A 19,779-nucleotide genomic window follows, 5' to 3' on the forward strand; every position below is an offset into this window, starting at 1 on the left:
AAAAAGGAAAGTCGTTTCATGAGAGATTATGAAATATAAAAGACAAGCATCTTTACAGGAATATCATGTGCTGATGAATCATGCACAAAAAGACCAGGGCCCTCATTTATCAACAGATGTGTGTGTAATGAGTGCGGAAGAACAGTTTCACGCAGAGTGTGTGAATATAAGCCCAGCTCAGAGAATCTAGTGGTAGAATAGCGACACTACACATAAAAAGCACTTAAGAGTGGGACAGTATGCATTAGGCAAATCACACACTTCTCCTGTTTCCTTTAATTACTTTATCATTTTTGTCATTTTAAACACGATGCGTAATTAAGTATCAAACCCTATAAAATATTTGATGCAAAAAAATGTGGCTTTCATGCTATCGCCAGATCCCAAACATTACTGGAGCCATAGTCTGCACCCACATCACCATTAAATCACCATCAACCAATGACTTTAACCATGTTAATAGAAAAGGGTTTGATTCTGCTAACATGCAAATCATTTGTGATCAAATTTGCTGTTGTTAAACGTCATTGCGCGACTCATTCTGAGTTTGTGAAGTTCAGTGCAAAACATTTTTTTCTTACTCAGTATTTTTGTCTCGTTTCTAGTCCAAACATCTAAAAATCCTTAAAACAAGAAGTATTTACTAGACAAGCAAAAGTATTTGTTTTGTTTTTGGAAAAAAATAACTCAAAATGAAGAGAGTTTGTGCTAAAAATAAGGAAAATAATCTGCCAATGGGGTGAGAAAAATAATCTTAATTCAAACAGAAAACAAGATTATTTTATTTACCTCATTGGCAGATTATTTTGCTTATTTTAGGCAAAAACTCTCTTCATTTTGAAAGATTTTTCCCCAAAACAAGACAATAATTTGTACTAGTCCAGTAAATGTTTCTTAATGTAAGAATTTTTAGATATTTTTACTAGAAACAAGACAAAAATACTAAGTAAAAAAGGCATTTTTGCAGTGTTCCTCTTCTTTGCCATTATTGCGTTGCGGATAAAACAATCTGGTGATTAATAAAGGGAAGTGATGTCACCATATATGGTTGATTGTAGGCGTTTCCGAATGCTAATGACCGTGGATATGAACTAGCGTAGTTCTTACACACACGTGGGATTTATCAACAATGATTGCTAACTCATGTGCGTAAGAACGGTGTGCGCACGATTGATAAACATGGATTTTCTTGTATTTATGCACATTCTAAATTTGAAGGACAAAATATGGAATATTTTCTACGCACTGTTGATAAATGAGGACCTAGGAACTAGTGTTGTCAAAAATATCGATATTTCGATATTTATCGATACTGGAATATCTGAAACGATACGATTCTTAGTTTTTACAGTATCGATACCAGCTGCGCTCTCCTCTCCGACCGAAAGCGAGTTGACACACACCGGCATATTCTCACTCAGCCCGGTTAACCTCTGAGCACGGTGAACGCGCGTTCTGCTGGACTTTTTCCTCATGACAGTGTGTTAGTGTTAGTGTGTGATCGGTCTGAATTTCGCGCGGGATTGCACATAAATTAATTCTACTAATCCCCGCAGATTTCGTGCTCACATCTGAAGCGCACACACACACAGCCTACTGTAATAAAGCCGCCTCTGACATGATACAAGTGCAAACATTTGCTTCTTTTTCCAGCTTATTATTGGTCAAATACACTCAAAGAACTATCAGTGCACATCTGGAAGAGTATTAACGTTAACACAGTCGCAAACAGTTCAGGAAGAAATGAAGAATGAGTAACAGGAACAGTGTTCAGGATCCATGCGTCCGTTAGTCTTAAAGGGACCGCAGTCATTTGTTATTCAAACTACAAAAAGACAAACGATCACACTGCTCTTGACTGATCAACTTGTGTAACTTTAATAGTTTCATCTGTACGCTATTGATTTTTTTACAAAGAACATTACCCAATGTTGTTTTAAATGTAATTACTATGCATTTTTTTATTCAGTTTCTTATCTGAATGTTAGACTTACCTGAAAAAATAAAGCAGTCTGTTTAATTTTTATCTTCTATTCTATTGCATTTATTTGTGCTATTGTTTGTAATCTGTTTATTTGTTCTTATTTTATTACTGTTTACTCGTCTTTATAAATTCAATTTACCATTCGAAATCAAGCTTTCTTGTGCTGTGTGTAAGCTATTGCAACACAATTACCCCGTTGTAAAAAATACATTGAGATAATTTTAATAGTAATTGATCAATAATTGTTCAAATCAAAACGATGCCCAACCCTAAGGAACATGCTGGCCACATGAATTTTTAGTAAAAAAATAACAATGAATAATAACAAGTTCTGTTGTCATATTAAGCATCTTATCTTTTTTTTTTTTTACTGTGGTATCGATTTAGTATCGATATATCGATATTTTAGTCTGGTATCGTATCGAAGTCATAATTTTGGTATCGTGACAACACTACTAGGAACCAAAGAAAGCAAACGGGGGCAGTTTTCCTGCTACTTTTTATTAATATTATTTGGAATAATACCCAAAAAACCTTAAACAAATCCCCAGACTCTTCCCAGACCGCCGCATCAATCTCCTCCTGCCCAGCGAGTGCTTTAGTGTGTCCGATGTTGAACGCCCGATCAGTTTAATGTTGGGAATTTGTTGTCGCGTCGCCGCTCGCGCATCTAACAGACAGGAATGAGCTTGTTTGCTCGCGCCAGTGAAAGTTGGAAAGTTGCCGAATTATTTATGACTGAGGGACAATGTGTCAAAAAGACCGAAGCCCTCTGATACAGGAATATAAAGGAATAAGGGAATAAAGACAGAGGTGAAGTGATGAAATGAATGAACAGTTTGTCTAAATGTATTATCTAAATATGAATGTTTGCTAATTAATTCCAGTTATTTTTATCTTAAACTTTATGTAAGCAACTGTTCTGGATGATCAGAATCTGTAAAAAATCATGTCAATTTTTTTTAAACATATAGAATTTTTTTAATAGCCTAATGTTTTTACTCAGTTGTGCAATTGTAAGGGGACATATGGCATTTGTAAAATTTATTTTCTGAAATTAGTAATGATATTTATATACAGGTTTATCTAAAATAGCTAAAAATTAAATAAAATGCACACTAAATATAAAAAATTCTTAAAAAGTTTAATTCATGGTGAAAACATGAGCATGCATAGTTTAGTGGAGGATATACGTATACACACATTTTTGTATATATATATATATGTGTGTGTTTGTGTGTGTGTGTGTGTGTGTGTGTGTGTGTGTGTGTGTGTGTGTGTGTGCGTGCGTGTGTGTGTGTGTGTGTGTGTGTGTGTGTGTCCTTGTTTATATTGCATTGTGGGGACCAAATATCGCCATAAGGATAGTAATAGCTGATAGTAGTCACTTTTCAACCGGCTCATTGAAAAGTGAGACGGTCCCCACTTTTCAAAAAGCTCATAAATCATACAGGATACGTTTTTTTGAGAAAGTAAAAATGCAGAATGTTTCCTGTGATGGGTAGGTTTAGGTTTAGGGGCAGTGTAAGGGGGATAGAAAATATGGTTTACGGTATAAAAACCATTACGTCTATGGAGAGTCCCGACAAAGATAGTGAACAAGACGTGTTTGTGTGTTTCTTTAGTTTTATTTTAAAAATTATAAAAACAAAACCAACATATAAAAACCTAAAATCTTGCCTAGGGCAGCAAATTGGTCAGGGCCGGCCCTGTTGAAAAGCAAAACTTTTTTCTTGCTGATCTCCGAGAACTATTGTGTGATTGGTCATACATTTAAAGTGGGCGTGGTTAATGCGGAGAAACGCAGATGATCGGCACCTGCTTTTCTTGTGAAGTATAGAATGTACTGGCCTGAGCGAACTTTGTTCTTGTTCTTGCCACCTCGAGAAAACAAATACATTTCTTTGTTCTTGCAGAGTTTGTCCCAAGTTTTAGGAAAAGAGGGGAAATCATGAATAGCGAAGGCTGAAGGAATGAACTTCAGAGCGCCAACAACCTGAGCCAGGCTGGATCTGATCTCCGCCGTGAGGGCTGGCGTGCTCTTTATTGTTAATTAGAGAGAAGAGAGGGACTAATTAAGCTCATAATGAGTTGGCAGGGTGAGGGGTGTAAATGAGACGAGAGGCTGCAGTCCTTCAAACTCAAACATTGATCCTCCTTCACGGCACTTTAGGACCGCAGGACTCTCAAATCGTCCTCCGTCAATATTTGACATTCTTGCACTGCTCTGCTGCACTTCATTACGCAGCGCTCTGTGTGTTAGGATGACAAAAGGTTTAAAAGTGGAATTTTTAGTCTGGTTTGCCTCAGGTCTAATGGCGCTCGTCAATGTCAAAATGAGTGAGATGGCCAAAGTAGGCGGGGTTTATGCTCTCTTTGGGCTTGTGCACACAGTCCTCACACACACAGACGAGCACATCAATCTATCGCTTAATGCCGTTGCGGAGAGAGTCTCTATTCTTCCCGGTGAAATCACAAAACAAAACGCACACAAACGTGTCCCTGCTCTTAATATACATCATAATATAACATATCAATGATGAACATCTTTGATTTTAATAAAGAAAAAGAAAAGTACATGAGGGCGGGTTAGAATCCAGAAACTTTGCCATGGTTTTCCAAACTCTTTAACCAGACCACTGGGGAATTAAAATGTCAACAGCAGATTTATGTATTTATTCACTGATGCGAAAGAATATTGGGACTAATAATATATTTGACGCAAATTAATGCAAATATTGTTTGCAAATTGTCCCAAACTGATTATTTCCACAACTAGAATTAGACCTAGAATTTCGTTCACTGTTCGGTTTCTTTATAAAAATAAGAAAATTGTGTCGAGCCACGAACGCTCTGGTAAGTGAACTGATTGATAGGAATTAAGTTTGTGAACTCTAATAACATGGAAATGCATGAATTGTATCTGTTTATTGAAAATATCGTTGACTAACTACAAGGGAAAAAGGTGTCCAAAGTGAGATTCAAAGTCACAGTTCATCACTAGCACAGCGTTCGTGGCTCGACTCGTAGAGACTGTTTTCCACGATGGCTCCTGTCTATGCACTGACTTTATAAAGTATGTTCTTATTAAACTGTTTGTACACTTACAAAGTTCTCAATGCTGCGGTTTTTTAAAACAGGGACCCTCATTATGCTGCCGTGTTAGTGTGAGGCTATTTTGAGCATTGGTATTAATTAGCAATTTAATTTTACTTATTCTATGCCCCCTATACTAGCGTTATAAGCTAATCAGTTTTTAGAGATAAAACTCTTTACATTCGATTTTCATGAAAACCCATCTCAGAGAATGATCTACTCGCTAACCATCTGTTAATTACCCCTAGGGGCATTTCTCACCGGAGTTGTCCTTTAATAACCACATCCATGAACATGATTTCTGCCCGAGTCCTATCCCGATTCTTTCCCACCGGCTGTGAGGTGAAGATCACGTCCTAAGATCGTCATATTTTTGGCGTCATCAAACTACAACCTTTGTTTTGAATAGGCGACCTCTAGCGGACGGAAAAGTTACATTGATTTTTGTCCTCAAGTTGATGTGTTAGAAGCAGGAGAAATGGGCAAGCGTAAGGATTTGAGCGAGTTTGACGAGGGCCAGATTGTGACGGCTAGACGACTGGGTCAGAGCATCTCCAAAACTGCAGCTCTTGTGGGCTGTTCCCGGTCTGCAGTGGTCAGTATCTATCAAAAGTGCTCCAAGGAAGGAACAGTGGAGAACCGGCCACAGGGTCATGGGCGGCCAAGGCTCATTGATGACCGTGGGGAGCGAAGGCTGGCCCGTGGGGTCCGATCAAACAGACGAGCTACTGGAGCTCAAACTGCTCCAGAAGTTAATGCTGGTTCTGATAGAAAGCTGTCAGAATACAGTTTGTTGTGTAATGTTATGCTTGATCAGTGTATATATATTTATTGCATTGTCTCTTGACAAGGCTGCCAGTGGACTCTGAAAGAGATAACATTTAACTGGCTAAATTATCAATTTCTTATCACTAGTTAAAACTGCTTTCACATGTAATTTGTAACATACACCTTCCAAATTCACTTTGCACCAGGAAATGAGTTTTATGAAGTGTTAATGCTTTAGTTTCCGGTATGATGGCAAGTGATAGACGTGTTAGAATCTGCTTCCATTCTGCCAATGTCTCCATTCACATTAAAAGAAACGTGTCTTCTTCTCAGGATAAGAGCACGCTCACCTGCAGGATGAAGATCATGCCCATGATCATGGAGTACATGTCGTATTGGCCCAGCTGTTTGCTCAGAGCTGAGCTCATGGCCTTCAGGGCCTCCAGATACTGCTTCAGAACCTTCTTGCCCATGTTGCTCAAAACCTCAGACGTGTTTCCATCCACGTAAAGCTTCATCCAGCTCCCGTGAGACTTCTCCGCCACGCGAAACAGCTCGTAACCGTCCTCTGAGAGAGAGAGAGACAGCAAGAGAGCGAGAGAGAGAGAGAGAGAGAGAGAGAGAGAGAGAGAGAGAGGCACAGGAGAAATTTAACAGACAAAACAATGACAGATGAAATCAGAACGCAAGTGACTGATTTGAAACGTTCGACATGACTTTGCTGCTGCTAGGCGATGCAATAACTCTATTAAATGTACTAATTTAATTAAAGGGTTAAGTGATTAGCATATGGCTTTCCATCAGTAGAAACCCTGGAGTATATTCAAGTGATTGTGCGGTGGCTTTGGGAGTGGCCTCATAGGGCAGCCAAGCAAGTGCATTCTGGGAATTGTTGTCTTTCATCTCCATGAGACAAAAATGTCTTTTCAAATGTTTTTTTCAGCCTAGTGCTGAAACAGGTGCAGGGTGAAAAATGTGCAGGGTTTTTGTATTTTATTTTATTAATTGTGTAATTTAAAGGGGTACTTCAGCGCTGGGAAGATGAATCTGTATTTAAACTGGGTCATTAATGTAGTAGAAATGTGAAATTATGTTTGAATTTAATGCCTTCTAGACTGAGAAAAGACATTTTTGTCTCATGGAGATGAAAGACAACAATTCCCAGAATGCACTTGCTTGGCTGCCCTATGAGGTCACTCCCAAAGCCACCGCACAATCATTTGAATATACTCCAGGGTTTCTACTGATGGAAAGCCATATGCTAATCACTGAAAATACTTTATTATTTAGCATGCAGCAAAATAAAAAAAAAGACCATTTTAGATATTTAAATTAATAAATCAAATTTAAGTTTGATAATGGTAACACCATATGAGCTATATTTTTATGTTTTTGTATGATTTGGCTTTATATACTATATGTCCTAAATAACATGCATGATTCAAATTATAAGTAGTGCATATCAAATATGGATATAATATGGTATAAGAATCAATTCTAGTCATGCATGGTCAGTGTGTAAACCACACATTCCTCCAGGACATGCGAAACCTGTGAATCTTTAATATTTCTTTCCCAGATTTTATATATATACATATACATACACAGAGTGTTTTGATGCAAATATTTCTTAAATGTATACATGTATGATAGTGCATTCAAATATACATGATAATTAAACACAGTACAGACACACACACACACATTATATCAACACAAACTTCTATTTTGGATCCGTCCGACCAACTTCATGATGCCTTAAAATGCTGGCTAGGTCTTGAAAACGATCCGTGGTGTTATGAAGACTCCAGGAGCCGGCTGCTGCATCAGAAGCAGGTGTTTTATAGCAGACACACACTAAGGGCCTCACAGCGGGATCTCAGAGTGAGCTAACATCTCTCCGCGCCTCTCTCTGTCTAATGTGTGTCTCCACATCTATGAGCTCGGGTTCATGTGCAATGACACACACACACAGACACACACACACACACACACACACACACACACACACACACACACACACACACACACACACACAACGGGAAACACACCTGACCCGACACTGAGACACACTTGGCTGTCTGAAATGTGTCCGAGCATAATTTAAAATGCATTAGGCATACACGGAAGCTTCTATCGACAGTCTTTCATACACTAACTGTTTGTTAAAGCAAGTTGACATAAACTGAAATTGCTCTAGTATTTTCTTCCCCATCGTGCCGTATTTCCGAGTGAAACGCCTCTCAAACAAGAACAAATATGGGGCGGGGCTTGATTTAGTCTGTGGGGAATTGATTGGATGGCAGTGGTCTGCTATTGGTGGATCTCATGTGAGTGACAGGTGGCCCCGCCCTCGTCATCAGAGAAGAGATGAAGAGGGAGAGGAAGATATTCTGACTCAAGATTAAGAAGGCACACAAGCAGCTTCCCGAATAACAACATATGTAAATATTAAGGACAGACATTCGCCTCCTGAGCACTGAGCCACAGTTAGACGAGGACACACATTAAGTATGTACAGCAAACCGCCCGCTGGCATTGAGGTGGCCAAGCATGCGTGGTTTGCATTCGTAATGTTAAACATACTTAAAGCATCCCTTTAAAATGACATCTATGCATTAAGCCTCTTAATTGCAAACTGCCTGCATGCACAAAATGAGTGACCTTAAATAACCAAATGCAAAAACACACAAACATGTCCATGAACACACAGGGGCTGAATCTCAAGCTAAAAGCCTCCACTTCAAATTGTATTTTTATACAAATAGCCTCTTTGTTGCAAACTGCTTGCATGCACAAAATGAATTAATAACTAGCCAAATAACCTTAAGATACTAATGGATGCTAAATGAATTACCCTAAAATATATTATATTAATTATCGTGGCAACTAAACGTTTCTCTTAATCTCTAGAGCAATGGGGTTGTTTGTAAAATTCAAACAAGCACAGATATACACGTATGCCCCTTCGATGCTGTTCTACAGTATAAATAATGCGAAGAGTGAATATTGCAGATAGAATAAGTGCACTTTAAATACCTGGATGATGAACAAAGTGTTGAATGTCAAACACTTCATGCACTCGACTGTTGCTGAATGACAAAATATCGATGTTTTAAATATTGTTTATTTATACAGTACTGTGCAAACATCTTAGGCACATTCGCATTTTCACCCCTCAGAAATGTTTTTAAGCCAGTTATTTATATTTTTGCAATAGTGTGTCAGTAGGTAATATCAGTTATCAAACATTAACTTTGCCATTAATTGTAATAATCCATTCCAGTGAGATTTGTGTTTGCAGAAGGAGTCTGATCCACACGGAGATCTGATCTCACCATCATCGAGTCCATCTGGGATTACATGAAGAAACTGAAGAAAACTAAGATGAAATCCGCAAGAGCTGACGCAACATCTCCGAGACGCTTGAAGAAACCCTCCTGCAAAGCTCCTGAAAAACTATGAGTAGAGGTCAACCGATAGTGGATTTTACCGATACCGATAGCTAGGTTAGACCTCGCTTGCCGATAACCGATTAATCGACCGATATTTTTTAAAAAGATACTAGATTAAAATATAATAATAATAATAATACATAAAATAACAGGTAAAAAAGCAGTGCTGAACTTTATCACAAGAAATAAAACAAAGTACTGAACCATGAAAATGTGTTAAATTTCATATGTAAATATTAAAATATTAAAATGAGAAGTTCTAAAAGAAAAAAATTCTACAGAAAATAACTAAAACATTACAAAAATATGTTTCTTAAAGCAGCACTAGGTAACTTTTCAACCTCCATAATATATTTTTTAAGACTCTTGTGATAATAAATCGACTTACAATAGGTTGAATGACACGTCTGCCATAGCCTGATGGGGTCTGTATCGTTTTTAATCGTACTTTTAAACTTCGGGTTTCGGGTAGTAACCCGAGAACAAAAAGAACTACAAAATTCGACTGCTTTACGGCATATACGTCACTTCCACCAACACACACACTTCCTTACATTCGGACGTGCGAGCCCAACTTTGTTCGTCGGATAATATAGTCATGTCCGAAGCAGCAGAGACAAATAAGAAAGAAAAGGTTTTGTTGGAGGAAAGCAATAAGAGGAAACGAAAAAGTGATGTGATTAAAGGCAGGACGAGGATCAGCATGTGACCAGCGTTTGCTCGTCGGCGTGAGCTGAAGGAGGCGTGCCCGACCGATGCTGTCCTGCTTGTTACGGTGATTACCGACCACTCAAACACTGAACTGAAGTATCATATAGATTCTGGAAAACGCTAACCAATAGACTACTATAATGACGCTGGCTTGTAAACGTGAGCATCGTGATTATTTGGCGTTTGAAAAAAATAAAACCCATTAAATTATATTCATATGAAATGCTTGAGCATATGCCACTGACTGTACCTGGGCTGAAGACATTTCACACGCGCCGCCAGAAGAACTCCTCCTGCAGTGTTCAGGGGAACTGTTAGTGCTGCACCGACCCGCGGGACGCTTTTATGAAGTTATTTGGCCCGCACCGCACCACTGTATATATTTTTACAACCCGCCGCGCACCCGCGACCATTAAATAGACATACGGGGTCCGCGGGTTATGAGACGAGCCACGCATCACTAGTTCAGGGCTTTCAGGGTTGTCATGTCAACAAATGCACGCGTGATGGCATCCCCTGTTGTAGGATGACAGAGCTTACGACAGTAGTGGAGGACATTATTTTTTCCAAACTGTAGGGGGACCCCGAGAGCAAAAGTAGCCAAGTGGGGCTTTAAGCTATAACCTAGAAACATGTATGTAAATGTCAGGTAACAGACTGCAAATCCTATTTGCTAACAATGATGTATTTATTTAGCTAGCTTACATGAACTAAATGCATTATGTAATGTACATTTTACCTTTAAAAAAAGGTTAACAGATAAAACTAAAAATGAATAATACTTCTACAGCATTTATTAAAAAATCAAAATAATATTTATCAAAATAACAACATATGTATTGACATCTAATGCGTTTATATTTCTGTTGGATACATGATACAGTTTCTCACATCAAAAAAAGTTTCTCAGTTACATCGTTTTAAATGCTTGAGGTAACCGTTGCTGCTAATATTAGCGTCCTGTCAGCCTCCATGACAAAGTACATATACTGCTGTTCTTCCCCTGCTAAAGCATCTAGTCAACAAATCAATTACTTTAATGATTTGGCAACATGTACTGAAGTGTTCTGTATTCATACCGTTTTTCTGTTGGTGTTTTAAACGCGCATCAGATGTGTCAGCGTGCTCTGTGCAGCGTGAGCTGTGAAGCGCGGAGCCTCACGTGTCCTCATGTGTTAATGTAAACAGTGATAGTTTTTCATTTGGCCTCTAGAGGCCGCTCTCGCGCTATATAATGCCAGCAGACCCTTCTCAGAGCTCTCGTAGGCTACTGTGTAATGACAGCAGCCTTCTCAGCCGCTCCCGCAACGAACGCAAACCGTTTTTTTTTAACCGATAACCGATTGTTCCACCAACCAGCTATCGGTGCCGATTAATCGGCAAATCCGATGAATCGGTCGACCTCTAACTATGAGCAAGTGCACCAGGACAAAAGCTGTTTAAAAGTGTGGTCACACCTAACACTGATTTAATTAAGTTATTAGGAGTTCAATGATAAACTAAATCTATTTTGACATTATTATTGAAAGCATTCTCACTTTACAGCATTTTTACACGTGTCTAAAACCGTTCACAGTACTGGAGCTTTGCAAGAGGGTTTCTTCAAACGTCTTGGAGAATTTTTTCACGGTTCTTGTGGATTTTGTCTCAGTTTCTTCATATAATCCCAGACGGACTCAATGATGGTGAGATCAGATCTCCGTGTGGATCAGACTCCTTCTGCAAACACAAATCTCACTGGAATGGATTATTACAATTAATGGCAAAGTTAATGTTTGATAACTGATATTACCTACTGACACACTATTGCAAAATATTGCAAAATCCAGACCATGTGAAACCTGTGTAACTTTGATGCTTCTTCCCCAGAAGTCTTTGTTTTTCCTGAGTGTCTATGAAGCATCTGTGTGATTGCTAAGGTGATGAACCCTGACGGAGATCATGTTAACCCAGGGGTAAAAAAGTGACGAATGAGACAATTACTGAGCGCTAGCGAGTAAAACATGAATCTACTCTCTTATGAATGAATTCACTTGGCTGGAACGTTTGTCACAACACAAATAAGCGAGGCTGTGATTAATCAATTATACCATTATGCTGAATTAGCCCATGAATCCGTGTCAACTATCACGCAGAGTTATGACAGTGAAACATGGCTCAGTATCATCTCGAAGTCATGTGTATTACAGCTGTGACACATAACAGCGCTCCAGCAGCGAGGGAGCTCAGAAAACGCTTCTTCCTCTCTTAGACACAGCGGCGTCTGCTTAATAATGAAAGCTTAATTCACAGCATTGATCACAGAGCAGGAGAGTTAACGGCCGTCCGCTGGGACCAACCTCTCCCTGATCACACAATTACACAGATGAGGGAGAGGGAGGGAGAGAGAGAGAGAGAGAGAGAGAGAGAGAGAGAGAGAGAGAGAGAGAGAGAGAGAGAGAGAGAGAGAGAGAGAGAGAGAGAGAGAGAGAGAGAGAGAGAGAGAGAGAGAGAGAGAGAGAGAGAGAGAGAGAGAGAGAGAGAGAGAGAGAGAGAGAGAGAGAGAGACAGGAAGTCAGAAATAGGCGAGGCAGAGAGAAAACGAGATTCAGGAATGCTTTCTTAAAAATAAAAACTTTTTCAAAGTATTTGGTATTCCTAAAAATATTTCTTATGGTATTAAGAATGTTTAAGAAAACAATATAAGAAAGAAAAGCTTTTTCTCAAAAATATTCTTTACAAAATTTAAGAAGAACTGAAATTCCCGGAAATAATAGTCCTAAATCACCTCATAAAGGAGGTTTAAACTGGTTTATCTGGGTTAAACTCAGGTATTTAATCAGTTTTTTTTCACTTTTTCATCTTTAGTTAATGTGTGATGTTGCTGTTTGAGCATAAAAAAGATGACACTTGGTCTACAACGCGTTTTTCCGGATCTTATGAAGTTGCAATGTTTTAAATTACTGTAAATAATCCCCACCCACACACTGTAAACAATTATTTAGAAAAAAAGTTTCCTGGTTGCCTTAAAATTTTGAGTTAATACAATGAAAAATTTTTGAGATTCGACAACCTTTATTAAAATATTATTACAAGATTTTGTAAGCATATTGGGTAAGTGTGTGTGTGTTATTTCTGATGATGCAGTGAAACATGCCAAATTGTGCTATTTTCATGATTTATCAAATGTTTTATGTGGTTCAGATACAATAATATTTTGAGTTTCTATTTATTAAACACATTTCCTTCATTGTATCAACTCAAATTTTCAATTTCAATAAACTCAAAATTTTAAGGCAACCAGGTTACTTACTTTTTTAAGTTAAACCAACAAAAACCAACAAAATGTTTTTACAGTGCAGAATACACAGAAAAAGGCGACGAGGTTGAGCTAGTGAAGATGAAGTGTTGACACTTTTTTTTCCACCCTGGATAAAGTTTGTCCTAAGGCTAGTTTTTGCAGCATGCACACTTTACACTCAACAAATATACTCATTGAATTTATTTTTAAAAAGCAGCGTCAAGCGGTTCCACGCAACTATATTGAGTAACTTTTACAAAAAACAATTTAGTTACGTATATGAACAAAATAAATTCAAGTAAACAACATTTATTTGAGTAAATACAAACCATTTGAATTTGTCACCTTTACATAATATTTATATGTGCAGTTTACTTACTAATGTTATGTTAAATTTATTAAACTTTATTATGTTAGGTGAACACATTTATTGTTAAACACATTTATATATTAACACATTTAATATTTATATTATTAATATATTATTTATATTATTTATATATTAACACTTTTTATATATTTATATATTTATATATTTATATATTTAATATATCATATTTATTTTACCTTATATATTAACTATTTGCTCTACAAATGTAAGTGGAAAACTATTAAATAACAAGCATATTTTTAGAAACAAAATAAAAAAATAACTCTTTGGAAACAAACTCAGTTTTAATGAGGGCAGGAATACAATCCAATAAAGGAGCGCCCACAGCCTAAACACAGGCACTCTTCTGCATAATGGAAACCACAAAATGACAGAAACTCGAAATGTCCATTATAACTGCACATTAAACACTAACATAAACTAACAACATCTTTCCCTTTCCTGAAAAACACATAACATAACACTTTAATCTCTAAATTTACTCTCCTAATGCAGCCCTTTGCAAAGCATGCTGGGAACTACAGATCCACTGCCCAGTTTGTTCGTTTCACTCAGCAATGTTAAGTTCACCAAACAAACACTTCTTGGGCCCTATCGTGCACCCAGCGCAACTGACTTTGTACACCGGCGCATGTGTCATTCCTATTTTGCACCCGCGCAAAGCGTGCTTTTCCCTCCACAGAAGCACGTCGCTAAACTAGTGAATGAACTTGCGCTCCCTGGGCGGTTCAGCGCAAAAAAGGAGGCGTGTTCCGGCGCAAACAATCCCTGGAGCTATTCTGCAGTTCCATTAAACAATCGCGCCACTGACCAGAAAACACCTGGTCTAAAGTCAGCGGCGCGTTACGTGTTGTTCATTATGCTATTTTAAGGGCGCATGCTTGACCATAATGTATAGCGTGTACAACGCGCATACACTTTGCTCATGTAATCTACACAGATGCAACAGTTATTTTGGCAAATCATAAATTGTTACACTAAAAAAATATGAACACATGAGATGACGGAAATCATTGTGGTGTGCCATGAAGATGTGAAAAAATATACTGTCCATGTCCAGAAAGGGAATAAAAACATCATCACAGTAGTCCATATGAGACATCAGTGGGTTAATTAGAGTCTCTTGAAGCATCGGAAATACATTTGGGTCCAAAAATAACAAAAACTACGACTTTATTCAGCATTGGCTTCTGGGTTTGTTTTCAATCCTCAAATAAAGATTCAAACGGTTATGAATCAGCGTATTGATTCATGATTCGGATCGCCAATGTCACGTGAGTGCAGCAGTTTGACACACGATCCGAATCATGAATCAATCCGCTGATTCATAACCGTAGAACAAATTGATTAATCGTTGATTCAAAGCTCTTTCAGCAGCTGGGACGAATAGAGCGCAGTCAGGTTTAAAAGGTGCATGTCCTGATCAGTGTGCACCTGATGGACAGGATACAGTATATTTGAGTCATTCATCTGTGCTCTTAGAGTTGGTTAAAGAATCTTCAAATCACAGTAATCCACGTTTTGAGAGTTGGTTCACTCCCCCACTCATTACTGTATATTTATGTCACTTTGGCATAGCAATCACTTGAATATCCAGCTACAATTTCGCGCTAAAAACCTGTCATGAATGAGGCGTCTCCCTGCTGATCGCTGATTGGCTGAAAGTACGTGCTCGTTGGCGACGTCAACAGCTGTCAGCTGACTCTACGCTGGGCCTGTGTGTGTCATGATGATTGATTTTATGGAGTGCATGCACATTTCAGTTTGATATTAACCCATTAGACTATACATTTTTTATGTTTGAAAACCGCTAAACTGACCCCAAACCAGCCCAAATTTTGTCCACCCACCCAAACCCATTTTTACCCGCACAATCAAATTCAAAACCGCCCAATCTGGCAACACTGGGTGTTGTGGTGACCGTTACCTTGATTAGACAGACAGGACAGCTGATTCAGGGGTTTCCTAGCAACATTTAAAAAAAAAACTGCAGCGCACTGCTTTTTTCTAAATTAAAAAATGCCAACCAAAAAAGGCAGGGCAGTGCATCTCATAAAACACTAATCTGTCTAATTAAACACATCAGATATAAAAGCAGCTTTGGCGTTTCCGTGGTTTATATGAAATGAAAAAATCCAACAAATTCCTGGAAATCAAAGATAACGCAGGTCTGATGTTAGTGATAGTCGACGCGTGTTCTGCTTAAAACTGCTTATTTCTCTGGATTTAAAGGGTCCATAACACACACACACACACAGTTTCTGCCGGTCTCATGTTAATCTTGAGTATCTGTAGAGTAGTGTTGATCCTTCATATCTCACAAGAGTCTTTAGTTTATCAGATTTATAAAAGACAGAAACACTGAACCCATTCTTTCAGAAAACAGCCGAGAAGATTCACTAATTCCATTTGTTTCACTAATTGAGAAATATATGTATACAGTCCCTGACAAAAGTCTTGTCGCTTGTGTACAAATTGACCTAAAGTGCCGCTGAAATACATTTCTAATCAAGATATTTTTACAAAAAAATGGCTCATTTTAATCCCACCAGCTTTTGTGATAATGTTTCAGTGAAAAACTAAACTTTCAAAAAGTATTCTAATATTCACAGCTTGGTAAAGCCCATTGAGTCAATTTTTGCAAAAACATAAGTGTTGTCACCTTGTCATATGAGCTTCACCTGTGACTAATAATGGATCAATTAGGTCTCAAGTGTGTATAAAAAGAACCCCGGTGCACTAGACCTTCACATCAACTGCAACTAGACCTCTGCAAACATGCCTAAGATTCACCCTGAGACTAAAGTTTTGATTATCAAGAGGCTGAAGACCAGATCCACTGCTGATGTGGCAGACACCTTCAATGTGTCTCAGCGTCAAGTACAGAGGATAAAAAAAAGATTTGAAGAGACTGGAGACGTTTTTGACAAGCCCAGGTCAGGCAGACCCCGCAAGACAACTGCTCGAGAGGACTGTTTGTTGGCTCGAAAATCCAAGGCCAGCCCATTTTCCACTGCAGCAGAGCTCCACTAGACCTGGTCACCTGAAGTCCCTGTGTCAACCAGAACAGTTTGTAGGATTCTGTCTCGAAATGGCCTCCATGGTCGAATCAGTGCCCAGAAGCCAGCACTAAACAAAAGACAATTGAAAAACCATTTTGCAAGGCCCACAGCCTGCTAAAAGGATGGACGCTGGAAAAAGTGGCAGAAGGTGGATTTTTCAGATGAATCTTCTGTTGAATTACACCACAGTCGCCGCAAATATTACAGGAGACCTACTGGAGCCAGAATGGATCCGAGATTCACCCAGAAAACAGTGAAGTTTGGTGGCGGAAAAATCATGGTCTGGGGTTACATCCAGTATGGGGGTGTGCGAGAGATCTGCAGGGTGGAAGGCAACATCAATAGTCTAAAATACCAAGAAATCTTAGCTACCTCTTATTCCCAACCATAAAAGAGGCCAAATTCTGCAGCAGGACGGTGCTCCATCGCATACTTCCATCTCCACATCAAAGTTCCTCAAGGCGAAGAAGATCAAGATGCTCCAGGACTGGCCAGCCCAGTCACCAGACATGAACATCATTGAGCATATGTGGGGTAGGATGAAAGAGGACGCATGGAAGACGAAACCAAAGAATATTGATGAACTCTGGGAGGCATGCAAGACTGCTTTCTTAGCTATTCCTGATGACTTCATCAATAAATTGTATGAATCCTTGCCAAACCGCATGGATCCTTCAAGCTCATGGAAGTCATACAAGATATTAAATTTGGATCTCACAGCACCACAACTTAATTTGCTGACATATTTTTGTATTTGCAGTAAATTTGTTCCATTTCTGTATAGGCGACAAAACTTTGTCTTGCCAAAATTTGACCTTTCTGTCTTGATTAAATGATAAATATTTTTTTCTGTGAAAATTATTTATTTCAGTGCATTAGACATCATTTGGGAGGGTTTTAGCTTTTCATATGAGCTATTTCTAACACCAATGAATTAATTAAAAGTCAGGTTAATATCAGGTATTTCTAGAAAATAGATAAGCGACAAGACTTTTGTCAGGGACTGTATATATATATATATCAAGCTAAGAAAAATGACAAAAGCACAAAAAACTACATAATAAATTGCTAAAATGAAAAATGAAAACTGGAAACAATAAAAAATAAAAAATAAAAGACAATTCAAAATATTAATAATACTAGCAACAATAATAAAATAACACTGAAATGAATATAATCATTGCATGATATAAAATACTGGAACTTATTATTGGGCCCTCACAATGACTTACATTTGAATTAATTATGTGAAAAATGTGATTTATAGATCTGGGAAAGTTGTGTGAATTAATAAAATCTTAATAATAATGGATATACATGTTTCTGCCTCAAATAAGTCTGTGGACAATTGAAGTCAAAAGGATGAGAAGCACTGAGGTTCAGCAAGTGCAAATACTTCACAGTTTTTGCTGAAACAGATAATGCACCTGTGTGTGTGTGTGTGTGCGTGCGTGCGTGCGTGCGTGCGTTTTTGTTACATATGAGGACACAAATGTGTATAATGCCATGGGTATGACACAGGTATTACAGGAGAGGGTGAAATATGAGGACATTACCCATGGCCCCACTTTACAAAAGACTCATACAGTCAGGATGAGTTGTTTTGAGACAGTAAAAATGTAGAATGTTTCCTGTGATGGGTAGGGAAAGGGGAAAGGGCAGTGTGTGTGTGTGTGTGTGTGTGTGTGTGTGTGTGTGTGTGTGTGTGTGTGTGTGTGTGTGTGTGTGTGTGTGTGTGTGTGTGTGTGTGTGTGTGTGTTCAAGATGTGCTTAATAATGCAGTTCCCAATGCAAGTGCCAATGCAAGTTCCCAATGCAACCTCGGAGCGCTTTGGAACAGCACAACTGTGTAAACTGTAGTGTGAATGAAATGCCTCCAGATGACTTCCTATGTTTGCCAAGATGTGCAGTTTTTACATCAGCCAATGTGCTCGACTCTGACCAGCAGGGCAAATGAACCAAAACCAATCATTAAAAGTGATGTCCTTCTGCATCATTATGAAATTATGTCATAGCAATATAAATATTATTAAATATATATACCATTATAGCATCCATATATACTATATATTGCATGCTATACAGTACATTATAATACACTCTAAACAATGCTGGATTGTTTTAACCCAATGTTGGGTCAAATATGGACTAACCCAGCAAATGGGTTGTTTTAATCCTGTGGTTGGGTTAAATATTTGCTTAAGACAACCCAATCGCTGGGTTAAAACAACCCAACTGCTGGGTTAGTCCATATTTGACCCAACATTGGGTTGTATTTTTTAGAGTGTACAGTTCATATGGTTTCATACACAGGTAAAGCAGATGGAGATCTCTAGTGTGACTCAGGTTGTGCTTCCGGTTGATTTTAATGCATTGGCCGTCATAAGCTTCAGCTCTCAGCACGATGTTACCGTGGGAAAGGTGCTATCTGGAGAAAACCTCCATCGTCTCGCTTTCAGGTCAACGTGCTCAGAAAAACTCTGATGAACGCTTCTCTCCTTAATCACAATAATTCATCTGCAATTTAATTAAGTGCTTCATTAGGCTGCAGAAGCATGATGGAGAATATCTCCACTGCAGAGAGAAAGCCAGACGTGGGTGAAGCGAGTTCATGTCTGCCTCTGCGTCACACACACACTGAAGAGCTGACCTCTAATACAATCTCATATTTTTGAATTTCCTTCAGAAAATGGAAGGACGAAAGTGGGTGGCGGCGGTTTATCGTCCTCATCAATCAGATCTCATCCTCCACACGCCTCCCGAACCTTCACTAGAGCTCAGGTGAAGCTCCAGGGCTGAGGCAGACAGAAACCACAGTCGGCTGCAATCGCACGCTCTGATCTGATTGGCTGGATAAACACCAGGAATTAGAGAGCACGGGGGGATTTGTGTGCAATGCAATCAAATAATTTAATTATAAAATTCATTAAAAAATTAATTAATGCAATGTAATGCCAAAAAATCAGTTATAAAATCTATTAATAATAAAATAAAGCAGTGATGCAATAAAACAAAACAAATTAAATTAATTA

The 19,779-nt window shown here is 38.4% G+C and overlaps 2 protein-coding genes across 4 annotated transcripts in view; one reads left to right on the forward strand and one right to left on the reverse strand.

Moving 5' to 3' along the window:
- The window catches only part of pigg (phosphatidylinositol glycan anchor biosynthesis class G (EMM blood group)), a 211,448-nt gene that overhangs the window by 106,254 nt on the left and 85,415 nt on the right, over positions 1 to 19,779 (reverse strand). For all 3 annotated transcript variants that reach the window (XM_067458106.1, XM_067458108.1, XM_067458107.1), the window contains exon 7: positions 6,199 to 6,416. In XM_067458106.1, the coding sequence (XP_067314207.1) occupies positions 6,199 to 6,416 (218 nt within the window). The remainder of the gene's footprint in view (positions 1 to 6,198; positions 6,417 to 19,779) is intronic.
- gnpda2 (glucosamine-6-phosphate deaminase 2) overlaps positions 1 to 19,779 on the forward strand; it is a 469,370-nt gene that overhangs the window by 15,007 nt on the left and 434,584 nt on the right. The window lies entirely within an intron of this gene.

Source organism: Pseudorasbora parva, chromosome 11 (genome assembly GCF_024679245.1).
Source record: "Pseudorasbora parva isolate DD20220531a chromosome 11, ASM2467924v1, whole genome shotgun sequence".
Classification (NCBI taxonomy): domain Eukaryota; kingdom Metazoa; phylum Chordata; class Actinopteri; order Cypriniformes; family Gobionidae; genus Pseudorasbora; species Pseudorasbora parva.